At 42.3% G+C, this 18,398-nt stretch overlaps 2 protein-coding genes across 7 annotated transcripts in view; one reads left to right on the forward strand and one right to left on the reverse strand.

The window, feature by feature from the left end:
• The window catches only part of ELF2 (E74 like ETS transcription factor 2), a 48,750-nt gene extending 46,905 nt beyond the window's left edge, over nt 1–1,845 (forward strand). For all 4 annotated transcript variants that reach the window (XM_048510205.1, XM_048510206.1, XM_048510207.1 and 1 more), the window contains one exon: nt 155–1,845. In XM_048510205.1, coding sequence (XP_048366162.1) covers nt 155–782 — 628 coding nt within the window. In that variant the 3' untranslated portion in view covers nt 783–1,845. The remainder of the gene's footprint in view (nt 1–154) is intronic.
• A 2,310-nt stretch (nt 1,846–4,155) lies between these two features.
• On the reverse strand, nt 4,156–16,935 carry NOCT (nocturnin). 3 transcript variants are annotated; one of them, XM_048510211.1, is made up of 3 exons: nt 16,705–16,935; nt 6,489–6,758; nt 4,156–5,471 (listed from the first exon to the last, which is right to left on the reverse strand). In XM_048510211.1, exons 1-3 carry the CDS (start codon nt 16,745–16,747, stop codon nt 4,636–4,638), a joined length of 1,149 nt encoding a protein of 382 aa, XP_048366168.1. In that variant the 5' UTR covers nt 16,748–16,935; the 3' UTR covers nt 4,156–4,635. The 3 variants fall into 3 exon arrangements, with proteins under 3 accessions (XP_048366168.1, XP_048366166.1, XP_048366167.1); XM_048510209.1 differs by lacking the exon at nt 16,705–16,935 and adding an exon at nt 16,425–16,686; XM_048510210.1 differs by lacking the exon at nt 16,705–16,935 and adding an exon at nt 10,620–10,680.
• Nucleotides 16,936–18,398: the final 1,463 nt, after the last annotated feature.

Raw genomic sequence — 18,398 nt, forward strand, 5'->3', positions numbered from 1 at the left:
AAGGAAGCATGCCAGTATGTGGTTTGGTGTGGGATATCTCTAGTTTCAAACTTTGGCTCATGCGCGTGAGGGAACGTATTTTACTTTTGGGTACGTTTGTTCCTGCTGCTTTTTTGGTTTTAATGTGCACTGTTTGTCTTTACGTATTTGACAGGACTGTTCGTGTGGCAATGCAAGTGCCTGTTGTAATGACATCCTTGGGGCAGAAAATTTCAACTGTTGCAGTGCAGTCAGTAAATGCAGGGTCACCATTAATTACTACCACAAGCCCAACAACAGCAACAACCCCAAAGGTGGTAATCCAGACAATCCCTACGGTGATGCCAGCATCTGCTGAAAATGGAGAGAAAATCACAATGCAGCCTGCAAAAATCATCACCATCCCTGCTTCGCAACTTGCACAGTGCCAGCTGCAAACTAAAACTGGCCTGCCTGGGACAGGAAGTATCAACATAGTCGGAACGCCATTGGCTGTGAGAGCACTTACTCCGGTATCTTTAGCCCATGGGACACCAGTGATGAGACTTTCCATGCCTCCTCAGCAAGCCAGTGGCCATACTCCTCCCAGAGTTATTAGCGCAGTCATCAAAGGTCCAGAAATCAAATCTGAAGCAGTGGCTTTAAAGCAGGAACGGGAAGTTAAGACACTGCAGCTTGTACAAGAAGAAAAGCCAGCAGACGGAACCAAAACAGTTACTCATGTAGTTGTTGTCAGCACACCTTCGGCCATTGCCCTCCCTGTAACCGTGAAAACAGAGGGAATCGTAACATGCGAGAAATGAAGGAAAGGTGGCTATGAACATTAGCTATGTAGTCCATTGTGGAGTTGAGCAAACTGACATATTTAGGGAGGCAGGGAAATGAACGCAATCAAGGCTGAAACAAGAGACTTCCAAATGTTAATAGTTAATGCATATATTTGAAATTTACTGGAAATGAACTTATGTCCCATGTTTCAGTGGGAATCGAACCACAACCAGACACTCACACAACTGCCTCTTGCAAACTGAGGAAAATACTAAGCAGATGAAAAAGAAAAATTCCAACTGGTGGGGGCTCCAGAAGCTCACTGCATCATCACAGTACACTAATGCACGGAACACTAAACTGATTCTGATTAGGTTGCTATGTGTTGGGAGGTTTTAAAAACAGTTGCTACAAAAGACAAATCTGATGCATTGAATATGCATACCAGCCATTACTACTGTGTACTCACAGTGTTCATCTGGTGCTATGTTAAACTTTCGCTACTAGATATTCTAGAATGTGAATTAAAGGAGGATTATAAGAGCTTCTAAGACAGGATGGAGATCTAGAGAGATTTTTGTATCATACAGCTTAAGCAGATTTAAAATGAAAGCCTTAGACTGATTTTCAGTTACCTTCCTTGAAATAAGCTAATGGCTTGTTTGTGTAAAGCATTTTTATTAAAACAATTTTTTAAAAAAAATCTTATACCTAGCACAGTATTGTTATAGAATTACATGTAACATATTTTGTATGGTAGCTAAGTCTGTCAGTTTCTTACTTGTGGACAAAGTGGCAATGGGCGTGCCAGCCTTTTGCTGCGCCATGCCCGGAGTCAACCACTTAGCCTCAACATCTGTGCATACATTTCAATTTCAGCTTCTACTCTGTCACTCGAAAGGTCACGCTTGGCATGAACTCGTGTCAGGTAGTTAAAAGCCTGTAAATTTTTTTTAGTTGAAGTTAGAGGGAAGTACCAGTGTTCAGAATGAACTATAATAGTTTGTATATTCAACATTTAAAGTATATTCTATTTTGTTGTACTCGTTTCAAAGTGTATTCAAGTAGGTTTTACTGAAATACAAACATGAAATTTAAGTTTAAGTCTCTCTTTTTTAAAACTCTGTATGTCTGATGCTCAGCCAGATAATCAGTTTTAGTTTTCATGCTAACAAAGGTTTAGTTAGGCAATATTTTTTAAAACCACATTTTGCAATAAAGGCCATTTGCGCTGATAATGCTGTAGGAAAGGCAATCCCACCATATTTCTCACTCCTGCTTCTAAAATAATAGAAGAAATGCTACAGTTAGGGGCATGGGATCATTATGATGATAACGAAAGACAGGAAACAATGAGGGAAGAAAATTTGCTAAACTGGGGCTGTACCAGGTATTATTCCTCATTCCAGTGGTAATATCCAAATCATGATACAAAAATTATGAACCCGCTGTACTGTTCTCGAAGAGAATTTTGTAACAGGATTTAGATTGACACATTAATAGCTGCATGTTTTATCATCTGATTTCCCTAGAAAAGGCAGGGAAGAAATTCTTGTCCTTGTAATCCAATGACAGGCCACTACCTCGTTGAAGCCTGGATAGTTTATGCATGCTCGGAATAGGGGTGTGTGAAAACATTTTTCAATCTTGAAACAGCCACATTGCGAAAGAGTGGATTCAGCACTTTACAGACTACCAACAGTTGACCCTGTGTTCATATTATTTGTGGGAGTATATTTCTTAGTGTCAAAATGTTCAGGGTGTCATATACTGATGATCTACAATATTGATTTTGTTGCTCAATGGAGTAATTATCTTCTAAACTTGTCATATTTTACTATGTGGCACAAAAGCTTCAATCGGTGTTTTTGTTAACATGTCCACATAGTAAAATTGAAAATGACAAGAATTAGCAGCTAGTTGTAGTGCTTTCTGTTCCACTGGAGGAGGTGCATTTCACATGGGCCAATTCATGTCCATTGAAGCAGGAGTGATGTGTAGTATTGCTGCTATGTACACTGTAACCCTGCCCCAGCGTGATGTAGCGGTTAAGAGCAGGTGCACTCTAACCAGGTTTGATTCCCTGCTCTGCCACTTGAGCTGTGCAAACTTATCTGGTGAACAAGATTAGCTTGTGCACTCCAACACTTGCCAGCTGGGTGACTTTGGGCTGGTCACAGATCTTCAGAGCTCTCAGCCCCACTTATCTCACAGGGTGTTTGTTGTGAGGGGGGGGAGGGAAAGGAGTTTGTAAGCCCCTTTGAGTCTCCTATAGGAAAGGGGGGATATAAATCCAACTCTTCTTTTTACTTCTATAGTAATTGTGATTGTAAGATTAAATAACTTAAGTTGTCCAAAACAATTCCAATGGGGAGTTGTCCATGAGCATTCAGCCCTACTGGTATTAAGGAGCTGTCCATCAGAGTTAGCTTCCATAAAAATGTTGCTCCGAGATCTATTCCTGACTCATTAGGAAAGCCAGTAGTGACAGGTCATGAATAGCAGGCTTTGGGAAAAGTCAGCATTGGCTTGCTAGGCCTTTTTCATCTACCACATCTATAGCAAACATATGTGTCTCCCAAATGCAGCTAGTATGCACCAAGACCCTTGCCCTTGGTTCTCAGTGGTACAGGAACTGGACCTTGTTCTCCATTGTCCACTGAAATTCTTCAGAATACTATTCACAAATCCATTATGTTCAGATAATATCAAACTATTGTCAATTCAGTAGGTAAGAGTTTTGAAAATAGGTACATTCACGGACTAGAATGGCCAGAAAACATTCAAACCAAGGGGAACAGCACATTACGCTACATATAGATGCTGAGGGATTTTTTTTTAGCAACCATGGCCAAACACTCTTAGGTCAGATGCTGGTCTATGGGTCAGCAAATGTATTGGTTGTCACTCCCTGAGCTACATTTCCTAAGCACTGGTGTTTGCTTCTGCTCCTAGAAAGATGCAGCAAGGAAACAAGGAAAGCAAGCTTGAAATAACAAATGGTTTAGGTAAATTAGAATGAACAAGAGCTGCAGAGGGAAGGAAAGTGGAAGTTCACCTAATTTGAAACAGTTGAATCCTCACCATGGAGTGACACAGTGCCTTAGGTATGTAATCCAATTGAGAAGCAGCTTTTTAGAGCAACAGGAGAGGCTTAATCCACAGAAGTATGCTAACTCCGGTTAACGTCAAGACCAGTTGGTCTGCAGCCAGTGTGTGACATCACTGTTTTGATGGGTCACAGCACAATTCTACGCATTTGTATTTAGACAAAAGTTCTCTACATTCAATGAGATTCTAAACAGGGCATTGAGGTTGCGGGTTAAGTTATTTTTCCAAAATAGAAATTAAAGCCAACATGTTTGCAGTACCTTTCCTTAATTTATATAATAAAAGAGACCAGTTAAGTACAAATGCAAGCATATTTTAATTGAGTAAAATCCATGTTACATTGTGTTTGCATGTATAGAATTAAATGGGCCCTAAACTGGGTCGCCCACACTTGGTCAATCAGGATAACTTAACGTTGTAGTATGACACCTTTTTGGCCCATTTTGTGAACCTAATCCATAACCGTTGGGCAAAATGATGCAAGAACACATAGACCTCTAAGCTCTATGTATTTTTTAGGAAATCAGTTCTCAAACATGATATACTGGTGGAGCTTCTCTTTCGTCTCTGTAACAAGAAATAATACCCAAGACATCTCTTGAAGTAGGCAATCAGCAGAATTTTTGTTTCTGTCACGGGAAAGTCTTAATGAGAGCATCTTTGTAGAATGTGGTTGAAAGTAAATTAGTTGTCTATCCATAAATAATCCCCCAAAGTCTTCAGAAGCAAGGGCCACTGCATTAACCCAGTAAACTTATCCCTCATATTAAACTTAAACTATAAAAGCCTGTCAGGATCTTCACTAAAGCTGAAGTCACATACTAGAGACAAATGGTCTGAAGGGTAATTGAAAGATGGTAGCCTGTTGGGTCCAATTTGTTCCTCAGTCAGAAGACTGAGAGCAGCATTCACTTGTAAGGCATGTTGTGAATACCAGATATAATCCAGGGTGTGCCTGCATTCTCCAGAGGGTCGGATCTTCCATGTCGTGTATGGGGGTTCAGACAGCCCATCGGCACTCAGCAGCTTGTAAGCACTATTCAAGTTCAGGCTGGAGTTTGCGAATTCTTTGTAAACCTCTTCAGTGGGCTCAGCATTGAAATCACCACAAACAATGACAGGGATCTCAGCCTCTTGAGTGATACTTTTCAGTTTCTGCAGAAGATCAATACCTTGCGCTGATCTCAACCTTTCCCAGCCATTACGTGCTTTCAAGTGAGTGACAGCAATGCAGAATAGTTTGCCAGTTTCATTGCATTTTAGTATCTGAGCGATAGCTACTTGGTTGGTTTTTAGCTTCATTGCGGTCAGCCTCATGTTGGCGCTGTTGATTAGAGTAAACCGGTCTTTAAGAAAGAACAAGGCACAGCCATCTGGCCCATTGTTACATTCCACATCTAAACATGGAGACCATGGCTTAGGTAAGAAAGTACATTGGTAGCCCAGACGACTAAGGAGTGGTTGAAAGGTGTCAAAATAGTGGTCCACTTCTTGAAGACACAGGATGTCTGGTTGGTATGCAAGGATCTCTTCGAGAATGAGACATTTCCTTTCTTCCCACCTGAGGGCTTCCATAGGGCACTGTACAAAGTTGTCTTTGCCTTCCCCAAGAGCTGAAAAGAAAGAACGCATAGTAAACTTTCAGGTTCAAATATTTTTACCACACATACCAGGCTAGCTCATCTCATGGGAAGAATGCGACATCAATTCAAACAGCAACTTGTGGATTGCTTTGTGCCCAACATACAGAGAATCAGCATGTGTCAACTCAGACATTTTTGTTCACCCACTGGAGGGGTATTCAGTTTATCTGTTTGGCAAATGGCCTCGGATGGGATGACTGATGCAGAAAGAACCATAAAGCCTAGTTCACATTCACAAGAAAATGAAGACGTGGCAAATGAGGTGGCAGAATGTCTCTGTGGATACAAATCCAACTCTTCTTCTTTTTCTACTCTTAGCCTGTCAGACTACAGCTGAAGGATCATATTTTGCAATGGTCCTCTATGTTAAACATCTGTGCAAACAAAATGTCAGCACAGCCAGGAAAGACCTTATTTATAAAGTTTTTTAATGCAAAGAGACATGCAAAGCTGGGTTCTGCCTCTCACAATTCATTCTACTACTTCTGGGTCTTCCATCCTCAACTTCTGAGGCACACACCCACCAATGGGTAACCCTGCATAACAGTTTCCACCCAACCTCTCCTAAAACAGATATAATGATCAATAATTGTGGATGATGTAACCATTTGAGGCTGTAGAAAACACATGAGAGGCCCTGCTTGTCCAGATCAGTGATTCATGCTGCCCAACACATTGCTTTACATAGCATCCAACCAGTTGTTTTGGAGAGCCAACAACCAGGGCATGCAGGATACAACCTTCCCCTGATATTGCCTCCCAGTGCTGGTATTCAGAGGTTTGCTTCTCCAGTATATGGAGGCTCCCTTCAGCCACCCCTGCTAGTCGCCACTGTCAGCCCCTGAGTCATGGATCGATTTCACCCTCCTTTTCAAAGCCACATATGTATGTAGGCATCACTAGACCTATTGGTAATGAATCCCACAGCTTAATTACTTGTTGAGTGAAGTGTTCCTTGGCCAGGAACAGTTTGATTAAGGTTTTTACCTTGAGCAAGTATATTCCACTGCATGACTCTAATGGGTTGGTGGCTTTTGGCAACATTGGCCTGCAGGTTCACAAAGTCTCTATGGAACCGGGCTGGACGTTTCTGAAGCACCACTTGACATTCTTCAAGCAGGTCCTTGGGGTCTATAGGATCTAGGAATTCAGCATCCGGGTGTTCCAAGTATTCCAGATGTTTTGAGACGGCACCATTGCTCAAAGTCTTTGCGAGAGCGCTGTAGAGCCTGCTTGTACTGTTGCCCATGGGATACACTGAAGGAAACAAAGAATGGCAAGTTCAGCAAAGACAAGGATGAGTAGTTCCCACTCCAGGTCTGCTAATGCTGGGTAGGCTTCACTCCCCACAAAGATCAGAATAAACAAACTAATGTTCCAGTTAGTTTTACACAGTTTCCATGCAGGATGTTTGCACAAACATTTAGACAAACTTCAAAATATTCAGTCTTTTGGATGATGTTGTACATTTATATTCCTGACAATAAAAATTACCACTGTGGCCTGAAAAAATAAAGGAGAAAAGTATACTATATTGTGTAGATTTACCATGATCTCAGTGATCTAAATACTAAGACAATGGCTCCTTCCTATCCCAGAACCCCAGGATACTTCTCACAAGACAGACAGAACATTCAGATGTAAACTTTCCAAATGGGTGCTCTCTTCAGATCATTGCAAAAAAATGTCCATTATGTGTTAACTAGACTTCGCAATAATAAAGTCTCTGGGAATGTCTTTGTTACCTGCCTCTCTCATTAAGAGACACAAAGGCCCTTAACAGAAACATGTCTGAAGTAGGTCAACCGAAGGGGCCTTTCTGCTCCCTCTTCTGCTCAGCTACAGAGTGGCTGGCTGCTGACAGCATCAAAGAGAAAAGGGAATGGGTAACATCTGGTTTCTTTCAGAGGAAGACATGAGCCTGCTGTATTCAAAACTGCAGTCACTCCAGTGGCATCAGAGCTAGCAGTGCCACAAAATCCCACCCTTCTGAGTAATGAATGTTGTGACTAGAATAGTATGGGAAGAACCTGTTCCGTGCTTTTCCACAAGACAATTGCGATTGGCTCAAATTGAGCCAGTAAGCTTCACTGGCTGGCTATCTTAACTCAGGAGTTTCCCAGTCCTAGATCAACACAATACACACTATTTAACATATTTATGTACTACTTTTTTGAAAAGCAATCAAAACAATTTGCAATTATATACACAAGCTAGATTGCAGCAAAAGAGGAGAAATACAACAGCTTGTCTATTTCCAAATGTTATTTGAACAGTTTGAGTCTTACTTTTCTGAATGAAGACTGCCAAAGTTATAATTTACCATGCTATTCTAGGCAGCCAATTCCAGAGGACTGGAACCGTCACCGGAAGAGCACAAGCACAGGCCATCCTGACCTCCTTTGGAGCTGGGATCACAAGCTACACTGTGTTAGCTGTTCTGCAAGGTTCTGAGCTTTTCAGGAAGAATATTTCCAGCAACTCATACAACTCTGGAGTCGTATGAACATAAGGCCTAAAATGTACCGAATAAAATAACAAAAAAGTATTACTATTCACTATTACAATTAACTGTTTCCTAATATTTGGAACTCCAGATATTACCACTTCCTTCTTCATGAACACATTTAATCAGTTTACCACAGAATCTGAAATACCTTGGCTCTCTTTTGCTCCTATTAATCATGCAGAATTAGTCCTGTTTGTATCTTGCAGCATCTGCTCTCATTTGAAACACTTAGTTGGAAGATGAGCTCCAGCTGCATATTTTTGTTTCAGACAATATTTTTACCATCAGTTTGAAATGCCATTTCTAAGGCTCCTTCTGCACATGCACAATAATGCACTTTCAGTCCACTTTCAATGCACTTTGCTGCTAAACTTTAGTGTGTGGAATAGCAAAATCCACTTACAAACAATTGTGAAAGTGGATTGAAAGTACATTACTCTGCATGTGCGGAAAGGGCCTAAGTGGATAGCAGTTGCTGACAGTGGTGCTGGCTAGTTATAAGCAGTGATAGGAAAATATTAATAAAAGCGTGAATGAGGTCCTTTCCTATGTTGTCCTAACCTAGTAGAACCACTGACCCATGTCAAGCTATGAAATTGGTTTGTCCCATGAGTTAAATGGACCTGGCTTCCCCAAAACAGGACATCAATATTCTATTCCTCATTCAAACACTGTTCCAACACTGCCACAAAGTCCTTACTACACCACAATCTCAAAAAATTAGCCTGGAATACTGGCTTATCTGGGAAAGTATGAAAAGAAAGGCTGCAGGATAACTTCTCACTTGTCATTTGTGTGCAGGAATAACACCAGGGGGTTCTCCACCTCGTGGTACCCTAAAGCAAGCATACTTGACCATCAAAAAACTTCAAGACCAGTCAGCTCAGAATTACCTTAAGCTTCATACTAAAAGTTACCAATGTAGCCAAACAAAAATAAGAGGACAGCAAACAAAAACGATCTATTTCCACTATACCAATTTTTTGGATTCATTTCCTATGGTGCTGCCACACTTCAAAATGCCCCTTTGTATGTAATGAGAGGCCTAAGTTCAGTAACACTGAAAAGGAATCCACAGCAGCGAAAAGGAAAATATGCTGATCTGATCCTTGTAAGGGCAAATCTTTATTGAACTAGTAATATGTTTTGAATCGATCAGTTAGTACACATTACAGCACAGAGCCACAAAGTCTCAATTGTTTGTCATGAAGGCTATGAGATGGGTATGCACAATTTCCCTCTTTTTATGAAAATCTAACTCCCAACTTCATTGTTATCTGTCATGGAACATCAGACCAGTTATTACTGCTTTCATAATGGGATTATCCCTCATCAGAATCCACTCAGTTCTACAGCAGAGTTCTGAGAAACGGAACCTTCCTTCAGCTGATTGTTAAGCCTCGGTTTATTTGACATCCCAAAGTAGCTTGTCACATGTCAGACATTTCCCACCAGACTGCACAATGCAGCTATTTGTGCCAATAGTACAATATTCTAAATGTGTGAAAAGTAAACAAAAAACAGCAGCTTCTTACTAAACTGACTGGTAGTTTATGTAATCCTTCACACCTGCCAAGTTTGATGACGCAAGAGTTTACCCCCCCCCCCCACCAGACAGGGGCCCAAACAAGTCATGAATGTTCTGTTCTATTCATTTGTGCAGCATCAGTTTACAAACAAGAAAACAGCATAGCTGTTCCCATTCACTTCCACCCACTGAGGAAGGAGGGAAAAAAAAGGGGGGGGGGAGCGACTCTAGATGATGAAAGAATGTTCTACAAGATAAAATAGCAACAATAATGTTTGTGAGAGCATGACAGAGCTAATTTTCAAACACCTGCTGTAACCTGAGGAGCAGAGAGTGGGAATCTAGAGCCACATCTAAGATATAAGGAGAGACCAGATCCAAAGATAACGACTGCTAAAAAGCATTTGGATTCATTGTCGGAAAAGCGATACCATTTTTCGTTTTCTGACTTCAGGAGAGCTTTAATTTATGCCTGTGAATTCAGATTATGGAACAGTCGCCGCTGATTCCACTGCTCTCGTGACTGATAAGCCAAATCTCCCAGAAGAACAGATTTTACCATATCAAGTCATCATGCCAACGGAGTCCTCGGCACTTCCTACCATCGTAAAGAGCTGGCAGTTTGATTTAATACCTTCAGCAGCTTTATCTTGACTGAACAGCTGTTTGTTGACAAGGTTTGCCAACTTGTCCTCAAGGGGAAACTGGCCTTTTGTACAAAGGCATTTTTCTGTGGCTCCTCTATTAAAGCAAGTTCAAGGACATGAACAATGGGGGAGGAACATGCAGTCGTACTGTAGTTTTAAAGTCTTCATACCATACAATCTACCCATTCTCACATTTAAAACAAAGAAAACAGGTCTTACTGCTTATTTATGACCGTGTTTCCTATGATACAAGAACATAGTGGTCCACTGTAAATCTTTTTTTGTCTAGCAGTTCCTGGAGAAAAGTTAAAACGGAATAAAATGATGTCCAAGCATACCCGTGCAAACTTGCCAACATTCAAAGGGTTGCAGACAGCAAGCTTTGCAATTTTTCAAATAAGCATTGATCAACAATGTTAATGTTGCATACACACCTGAAAAACTGGAAGACCACATCAGCGTTAACAGTAAACACATCTAATGGTGAAGCGCAGGCACAATTAATAGCCTCCCAAGTCACGTGAGCTCCCTTATGTTTGCTAAAGTGGTCCAGTGGTGACACCTAGTGGCCTCTTGCAACAACACTTCTAACTTGCAGGAAATGTCTCAGACTATTGCCATAATTAACTGTCATTCAGCAATGCTTAAAACAAAACAAAAAAATCCAGACTGGCTCTGATTATGGGTTTGCCACGTGGTGAATCACTCAGTAGATCTGATCTGTGGCAGCTTCGGCCCATGAAGGAAATATATGCCTGTGCGCCTTTTTACTTTGCATTTCTGAAATTTTAATTTAGTACTTCCACAGAATCTGCATGAGCCTTACGTGCTCAAGAGACCTAAGAATTTATTTTTTGAAAGGGAAACTTTCAAGGAAAGCTTCCACTCAGCAACAAAAATTCTCAGCTGCCATTTACAATTTCTGTGATGCCACCACATAACCTTGAAGCTGCAACATTTTTGACTGAACGCTGTATAAACTATCATAGGCAACTGACCTCTAGCATGCCTCTTCACCTTCATGACTCGCTTATGGAGATTTCTTTATCAATGATCTTTTAATTGCATTCCTCCAAGTTTACAGTACCCTGAATGAGTCTGCATTTACTGATAGGCTGGAGGAAACAGAAAGTACCGACACAGCCAGAACTGGCCTGTGTGTTCTGGCTTTTGAAGGATGGCTACTGAAGGAAATATAGTTCAACATGGGCAGGGCGGTGAGGGTGAGATCAGCTTTAACTTTAAATTGGAGCATATGACCTACTTTTAACATGTACATTTCTCTTCCTTTCTCCATCCAAGAAAAAAAATGTGCACTGCACTAAGAATAAATAAAATGACAGCTCTGACCCTGGAATGGCCCACTAAAATGGGACTCAACAGCTGAAGACCAGTGATTGTTTTTTGTGATGAAGAGCAGTAATAGACCTTATGAGGGCATATTGAGTTCTTCTAAAACACATGTATAACAAACTATTCAGGATTACTGTAAACACAGAAACCTGGTACTCTACCACTATCCACACTGGTGGATTTAGATAAACAATCAACTCAGGAATCATTTACGATGCAGTACTTAAGAATGCTTATCAAACATGGAGTTACAAGACAGGACTTGTAGACTGAAAGGAAGACTTTAGGGTATTAAAATATATCTCAAGGGAAAAAACCCTGAAAGATTGATCCTAGGGGCATCTTCAATAGCCTCCTATCACATAATCATTTATACTGATTATGTACACCAGCAACGTACGTAGCGGTTAAGAGCAGTGCATTCTAATCTGGAGGAACCAGGTTTGATTCCCCGCTCTGCACACCAGCTGTGGAGGCTTATCTGGGGAATTCAGATTAGCCTGTGCACTCCAACACATGCCAGCTGGGTGACCTTGGACTAGTCACAGTTCTTCTGAGCTCTCTCAGCCCCACCCACCTCACAGGGTGTTTGTTGTGAGGAGGGAAGGGAAAAGAGATTGGAAGCCACTTTGAGTCTCCTACTGGAGAGAAAGGGGGGATATAAACCCAAACTCTTCTTCTCTTCTTCAAGTATACTAGCAACTAAGTGACATAAAAATGAGTAATCAAAAAACCTGCCGTCCATCTCCTTTGTGGGTTTGAACAATGCCAGTGTGTCAGTGATGCTTGCCTCATGTACAGCAGCAAGTTCAATAATGATGCTTCCTTTAATTGCCACTGGTGTCCTCCAGTATTGCTGCACTGATTCAAAGCCTTAAGTGGGAGTTTTTTTGAACGGGTGCAACTACACTATTTGCAACTTGATCCAAACTACCTTTTCCCCTACACAGATAACCTCTGTATACAGCTACAGCACATGAACCCCAATGCTGGAACATGAGCTTCAGCAACCACACGCATTGCAGCAAGTGAAGCAGAACTGTCCCGACATCATATGCACAGCCTTGAAGATCAAACTGTGCTCCAGAAAGAGCCGGTCAAAGACTTCTGTAGCAAGCTCAGTGGTCTACAAGCGGAACTTAGGCAATAAATTGTCTGGAACTCTTCCAGGACCCATAGAGCTACTTCCACTCAACCTTGAAGCAAACGGAATATTGAACCAGAATAGAAAAGTGGCTTAATCATGCCTATGAAGTTTAGTGCAAGTTGCTCAATAACTCTGATGCAATGTGAGTAGCTTGTTCAGCTCAGTCAGTTGAGATTTACATAATCAACCAAGCATTTCTTGTGAAGGTTGCCATACCACTGTCAAGGTCAATAAAATACAGTAACATTTTATGGGGAGTACTTTTTTTTTAAAAAAAAGACTTATATAGTTATACAAAGATGTAAGGCAACTTAAACAAGTCTAACAAGATTTCCAAATAACTACTACTTAAAATGTCACAATGCTATGGTGGTCAAAAGGCCCATCAAGTCACAGATGACTTATGGCAACCCCAGTAGGGTTTTTCAAGGCAAAAAGCGTTTGGAGGGGTTTGCCATTGCCAGCCCTTGCATGAGCTGAGAGAGTTCTGAGAGAACTGCGACAGGGCCAACGTCACTCAGCAGGCTTCAAGGGGTGGGGAATCAACCTCACTTCTCCAGATAAGAATCCACCGCCCTCAAGCACTACACCACTGAAATGGAGCAGTTAGATGACAAACCTTAAGATGTGTATATGACTCCATGGTGGACCAGTGGACCATAGTTGGAGTCCACTGAATTTCTGAAAACAGAGGTGTAGCAAGTGGGAAAAGCACCTGGTGCATCCTCTGCCCCCGCCCCGCCCTGCCACGCTCCACCCCCACAGGGTCACGCACCCCCCGGTCCCCTTGGAGCTATGCCTCTGGCTGAAAAGCATTTATTTCATAGGGGTCGGTGTGGCTTCTAACCACATGGGTTAGAATAGAGTATCCTAAAACTATAACACATGTATAGGTATTATCTGGTACTTGGCCTTTTTTTTTTTTTGAGGGAAGGATTAATGAGGTCCTTGGGATCCTACACAGTTCCACCCTGGGCACAGCACCAATTATTAAGCTTTTTCTGTATGCAAGTACAAGGATTCAAGAAAGCAGCTCTGTTTAAGAATGCTTTCACTTTCTTCTATTACATCATGGGTGTAAAAAAACCCACTAGAACTACTTGTTCTTCTACAATTACACTGCGACGTGGGTGAGAAAATGACAAGAGCCTCTGCTCCAAAAGGACAGATTCTCAAGCATGACTCATTGCTTGGGGGAGAGAGAACATCTCCCACACGCGTATTTAAGTTTAGAAATACCCAGACATCTATGACAGCAGCAACTAACTGAAACCCACAAAAGATTTGAGCATGTCTATTCCAAACCTGCTTTTGAAACTGTCAAGAAGTCACCAGAGAATACCTATCCTAAGTTATCCTAAGAATGCACTGAGCGACATTTTGGACTGCTGCAGCGAAGCATCAAATAGTCACAGTTACAGCAACAGACAAGTAGTATCACTGCTATGGCCACACGTTTTTCCATATCAAGTTTTTCAAACTCTTACACTTGATCTAGAAGGATCTCTTGAGGATAAAACTCATGCATCTTGTTTGTAGGATGAAAGTACACATGTTCTTAAGAGCTGTTCCACAGTAGAAAGTACCTTGGAAATTTGTCAAGGCCTAGGTCTGAGGGCCAATCTTGAAGAGAGAATGGACACAAAAAAACTATACTGCCTGTCTCTTTAAGATGCTGTTAATGGCATACAGAGGAAGCATAGAATTCAGATGAAAATGTGATGCTAAGAAACAAGATAATTTCACCCTTCTACTATAAGTGTGCTTTCCTTCAGATGGCCATAATAAGCTTCTCTCTACTTAGTGTTATTTGCCTCAATATTATGGCACTGGCAGCTTGGAAGGAGGGGTGTGTGATTTACATCAAAAATACAGTGTGGAGCTTGACCCCCCCCCCCCATGGCCCCAAACCAAATCCCTTTGACCTCCACAGCTATTTATTTATTTGTACTTTCAAGTCTGAACCATAAAATCTTCAGAGCTTCTTGAGGTCAAATATTTACCCAATCACAGGTGTTTCACACTTTGTTTAGTTTGACCCCAATAAGTACACAAGGTTCTTTGATTCAGACTAATTAGACCTGGGGTGGAGGAACAAAGAAAATATTTGTGGTTTTAAATTAAAACTTTTGAAAATACACTACTTTGCGGATGGTTTCAGATAGGTGATCCCTGGTTCAAAAACTCTGAGTAAAGACAAAAATTCAACTTCGATGAAGAACTAAGAAAAGAAAGCAGAGGTACAGAAAGCCAAGTAATTTTCATAAAAAGTTCAAGTGATCTCAGATAATTTCTGTCACCCTCCTTCCCCACTTTTAAAAAACTGTTTTAAAAAACAAAGTCTTAAAAAGCCAGTGAGGACTAGTATCTCTGATGGCATGTTTAAAATAATATAAGAACATACTCATTTCATACGCGAATCAGCTGACATAATATAATGAAAAGGACCACATTGTAGGCTTATCACAATGGTCTCCATCTCCTATGTTCTGAAAAACAAATTTTACTTAATTCTCTGAGCAGCCAGCACAATTATGGCACATATTTATCCACTTCAGACATGAATTCCCAAGTTTCCGTAGGATTTAAAAGAAGCCTCACAGGAGAATATTACTAGGCCTTTGCGGAGAACACCATCTTTCCATTTTGCTGGATCTTGCGAAGAACCTTTTTTTAATTACTGGATTCCTAGTGTCACTTGCAGCTTTAAAAGCAACCAAAGAAACATTGCATAACACCTTAGCTTCCTTGAGCATCAGCCAACTTCACCAGATGCTCCTGAAAAAAGTGGGCTTTTTTGGGAGGTTTTGCTACCACAGGCTAATAAGGCAACCTCACTGGAATGTATTAGTCACTCTGGGAACCAGACTGTGGCTCAAAGGCAGGATAAAACGCAAGAGGAACAAACAGTTTGTTCCACACTGCCAGACACAAATGCACATTGATAATTCATTAGCAGGGTCTTTAGCAGACCTCCCCTCTAAATATGCCCAAGGGACGCTAAAATGGCAGAACAGATAATGCTTCTTTCAGCATCTGGCCAGGTAACCCAGAGGAGTGTGAATCCTATCTCAATAAGGTAGTTAGACCAAGAACATTGCCTTACTAAGAGAACAAACCAAGAGTCCTGTGGTACCGTAAAGACCAACACATTTTTATTCCAGTTTCATATCCCAGAACCAGCTACACAAACATTTACACTGGAATAAAAATCCTGTTAGTATTTAAAATGCCACAACCTTCCTGTTTATTTTTGCTGCTGCAGACAAACACCCCTGGAATTAGAAGCCTTGTCCATATTTGAAAACGAGGTCATCATTAAGTCAATGAATGAATAGTAGGCCTGTTAGTAACTCAAACGCCCCGTCTGGAGAATTTGCATCCGGCAAGCCCTGAATCTTCGATCAACATGGGAGCAGGACACTGGGGAGTCTGGACAGCATCCCAAAGAACAGTCATTCTAGGAGTTGACCCGAATCCGAAAAGCATAACTTAAAATCTCCGCTTGAACAACGCGTAACATGGCAGTAGCCTATCTCACAAGGTTGTTGGATGGCTTAGGTATTAGATGGGGTCTATCATCCCAAGCCGAAGAGGCTTTATAAAAGTCAGCGACTAACGGGCTGCCTGCCCTTCTAGCTTCGGCTCCATGAATGCCCCTCTCCTTGCCACCTACATCTAAGATTCCCAATGCGGCGCTCCATCCTCGGATTTGCCGAAGGAACTTCTAACTACTCACCCACTTGAGGACTGGCAGCCCCCCGACCCGCAACGGAGCAACCGCAGAGAGAGGCGGCAGCGGTGGAAGAGGAAGCGGCGAGCAGGGCAGGCGGGGAGAGGGCTCTCTTCATCGGCACGGGAGACCGGCGGAGCAGGGACGAGGCGCAGCAGAAAGTAGGGAGGGCCGAGCACAGGGAGCGAGCGGGGCTTGGATACATAATCGCGCTGCCCTCGCAGAGCCTCCGTAGTACACGCACGCGGCTTCTGCGGAACGAAGCCTCAAAGGGTAGCACTCTTACCTCTTGCCGGCTCTGACGCAACCGGAAGCTCCCAACTGCACATTCGAGGGGTTTTTTTTAAATAATTTTTGAAAGAAATTATCCAACGACGCTGCTTAGGGCAAACTTGGTTTGCTAAGCACTTGTATCCAAGTGTCCTTCGGGACACACTACTTTTAGAAAGGCCCGACGAGCTTCGCCTAGAAGTCTTTCAGCCCGTGCGTCCCCCTTCATGTTGGACATGGTCTGGTCCAGTCTCTGCCACAGGGCTCCGAACGCTCTGTTGCTGACGTCACAACCAACGTTGTTTCGCAGGGGCTGGGTGGGGGCAGTGGCGCGCCGCGCCTCCCCGGTTCCAGTTGGTCGGCGAATCGTGGGAAGGGAACGAAGTCTGGTCACGTCAGAGTGGGGGAGGTTTTTCTGCCTATTGATCGATCGGGTGGGGTTGAGAAAGTGTTACTTGTTACACGAAGTTTCCGACCTCACCCCTTTTCTTTACTCCTGGCCTCTGATTTCCGTTTTATAGGATCCTTACAATGCGGGTGAGGGGAAAGTCAAACTAGTTTTATTTAATTCGTTTCTGCCCCACTTTTCTCCCCACAGCGACCCACAGCGACTTACATTGTTCTTCACGGTCACTGAGGCATACCTCTCACATTGCTGTATCCGACCACTAAGGCATAGCCTTACTCTTTCAGCCGTTTAACCTTCCTGTATAATGTATGGAGGAGTAAGTTACATTGTTGAGATTAGTCCAGATCCAGCTGTAGTCACTCATAACAGCCTAAATGGGCATCAAAATATATATCCAGCCAACATTGCACATTTACTTAAATAATGTTGAACATGGCCCCAGAATAGGAATCTAAAAAGTCCACACAATGCGCCCATGTATGCATGGAGGTAGGGCAGAGGTGTAGCAAGGGGGAAACGCCTGGTGCACTGGTGCGTTTTCCGTCCTTGTCTCGCCCCGGAATGCCCCTGGAACACCCTTGCCACGCCCCGAAAGGAGTGCACGCCTGGTGCATCATGCGCCCCCATCCCCTTGGACCTACACCTCTGGGATAGAGTGGTCCTTAAAAGTCTTGGGGAATCCAAGTGTTATATTAGTACCATCCTGATGGCACTCTGGTTTCAAGTGTTAATGTCCAGAAATCCTGGATTTTGGCTTCACATGACTTGCAAAACAAGACCAGATTCTATAACAAGATAGATTGGGATATTATAGAGAAAGACAAAACAAAACAGAATGGGTGGAGAAGAATATTTGCTTGGTATGCAGATACATACTTGGATTGCCTTTTCTGCACATATAAGACTGTATTGTCTGGTGTAATGAATGTTCCGATATGGAAAAAAAGATAGCTATTATAATTTTACAAGTGGGAACCCGCAAGAACTTGGGGGAGACCTCATTTCAACCCTCGTTCGCTATTTCCTCTTTTCCTGAATATACCCATAGCCACCCTCCTTTTTTCTGCTTCCTTCTCTCCTAGGGTTCCCAATCTCTGGAGATCTCACAACTACAGAAATCAGTCCCCCCTTAGGGTTGCCAGCTCCAGGTTAGGAGATGTGAAGATGGAATGTTGGAAATGGTATTTGGGGACAGAAGCAACCTCAGCAAGGTATAATATCACTGAGTCAACCCTCCAGAGCCAGCATGGCCAATTGGCCATGCTGGCCGGGGCTGATGGGAATTGTAGTTCCTGAACATC

Source organism: Sphaerodactylus townsendi, linkage group LG10 (genome assembly GCF_021028975.2).
Source record: "Sphaerodactylus townsendi isolate TG3544 linkage group LG10, MPM_Stown_v2.3, whole genome shotgun sequence".
Classification (NCBI taxonomy): Eukaryota; Metazoa; Chordata; class Lepidosauria; order Squamata; family Sphaerodactylidae; genus Sphaerodactylus; species Sphaerodactylus townsendi.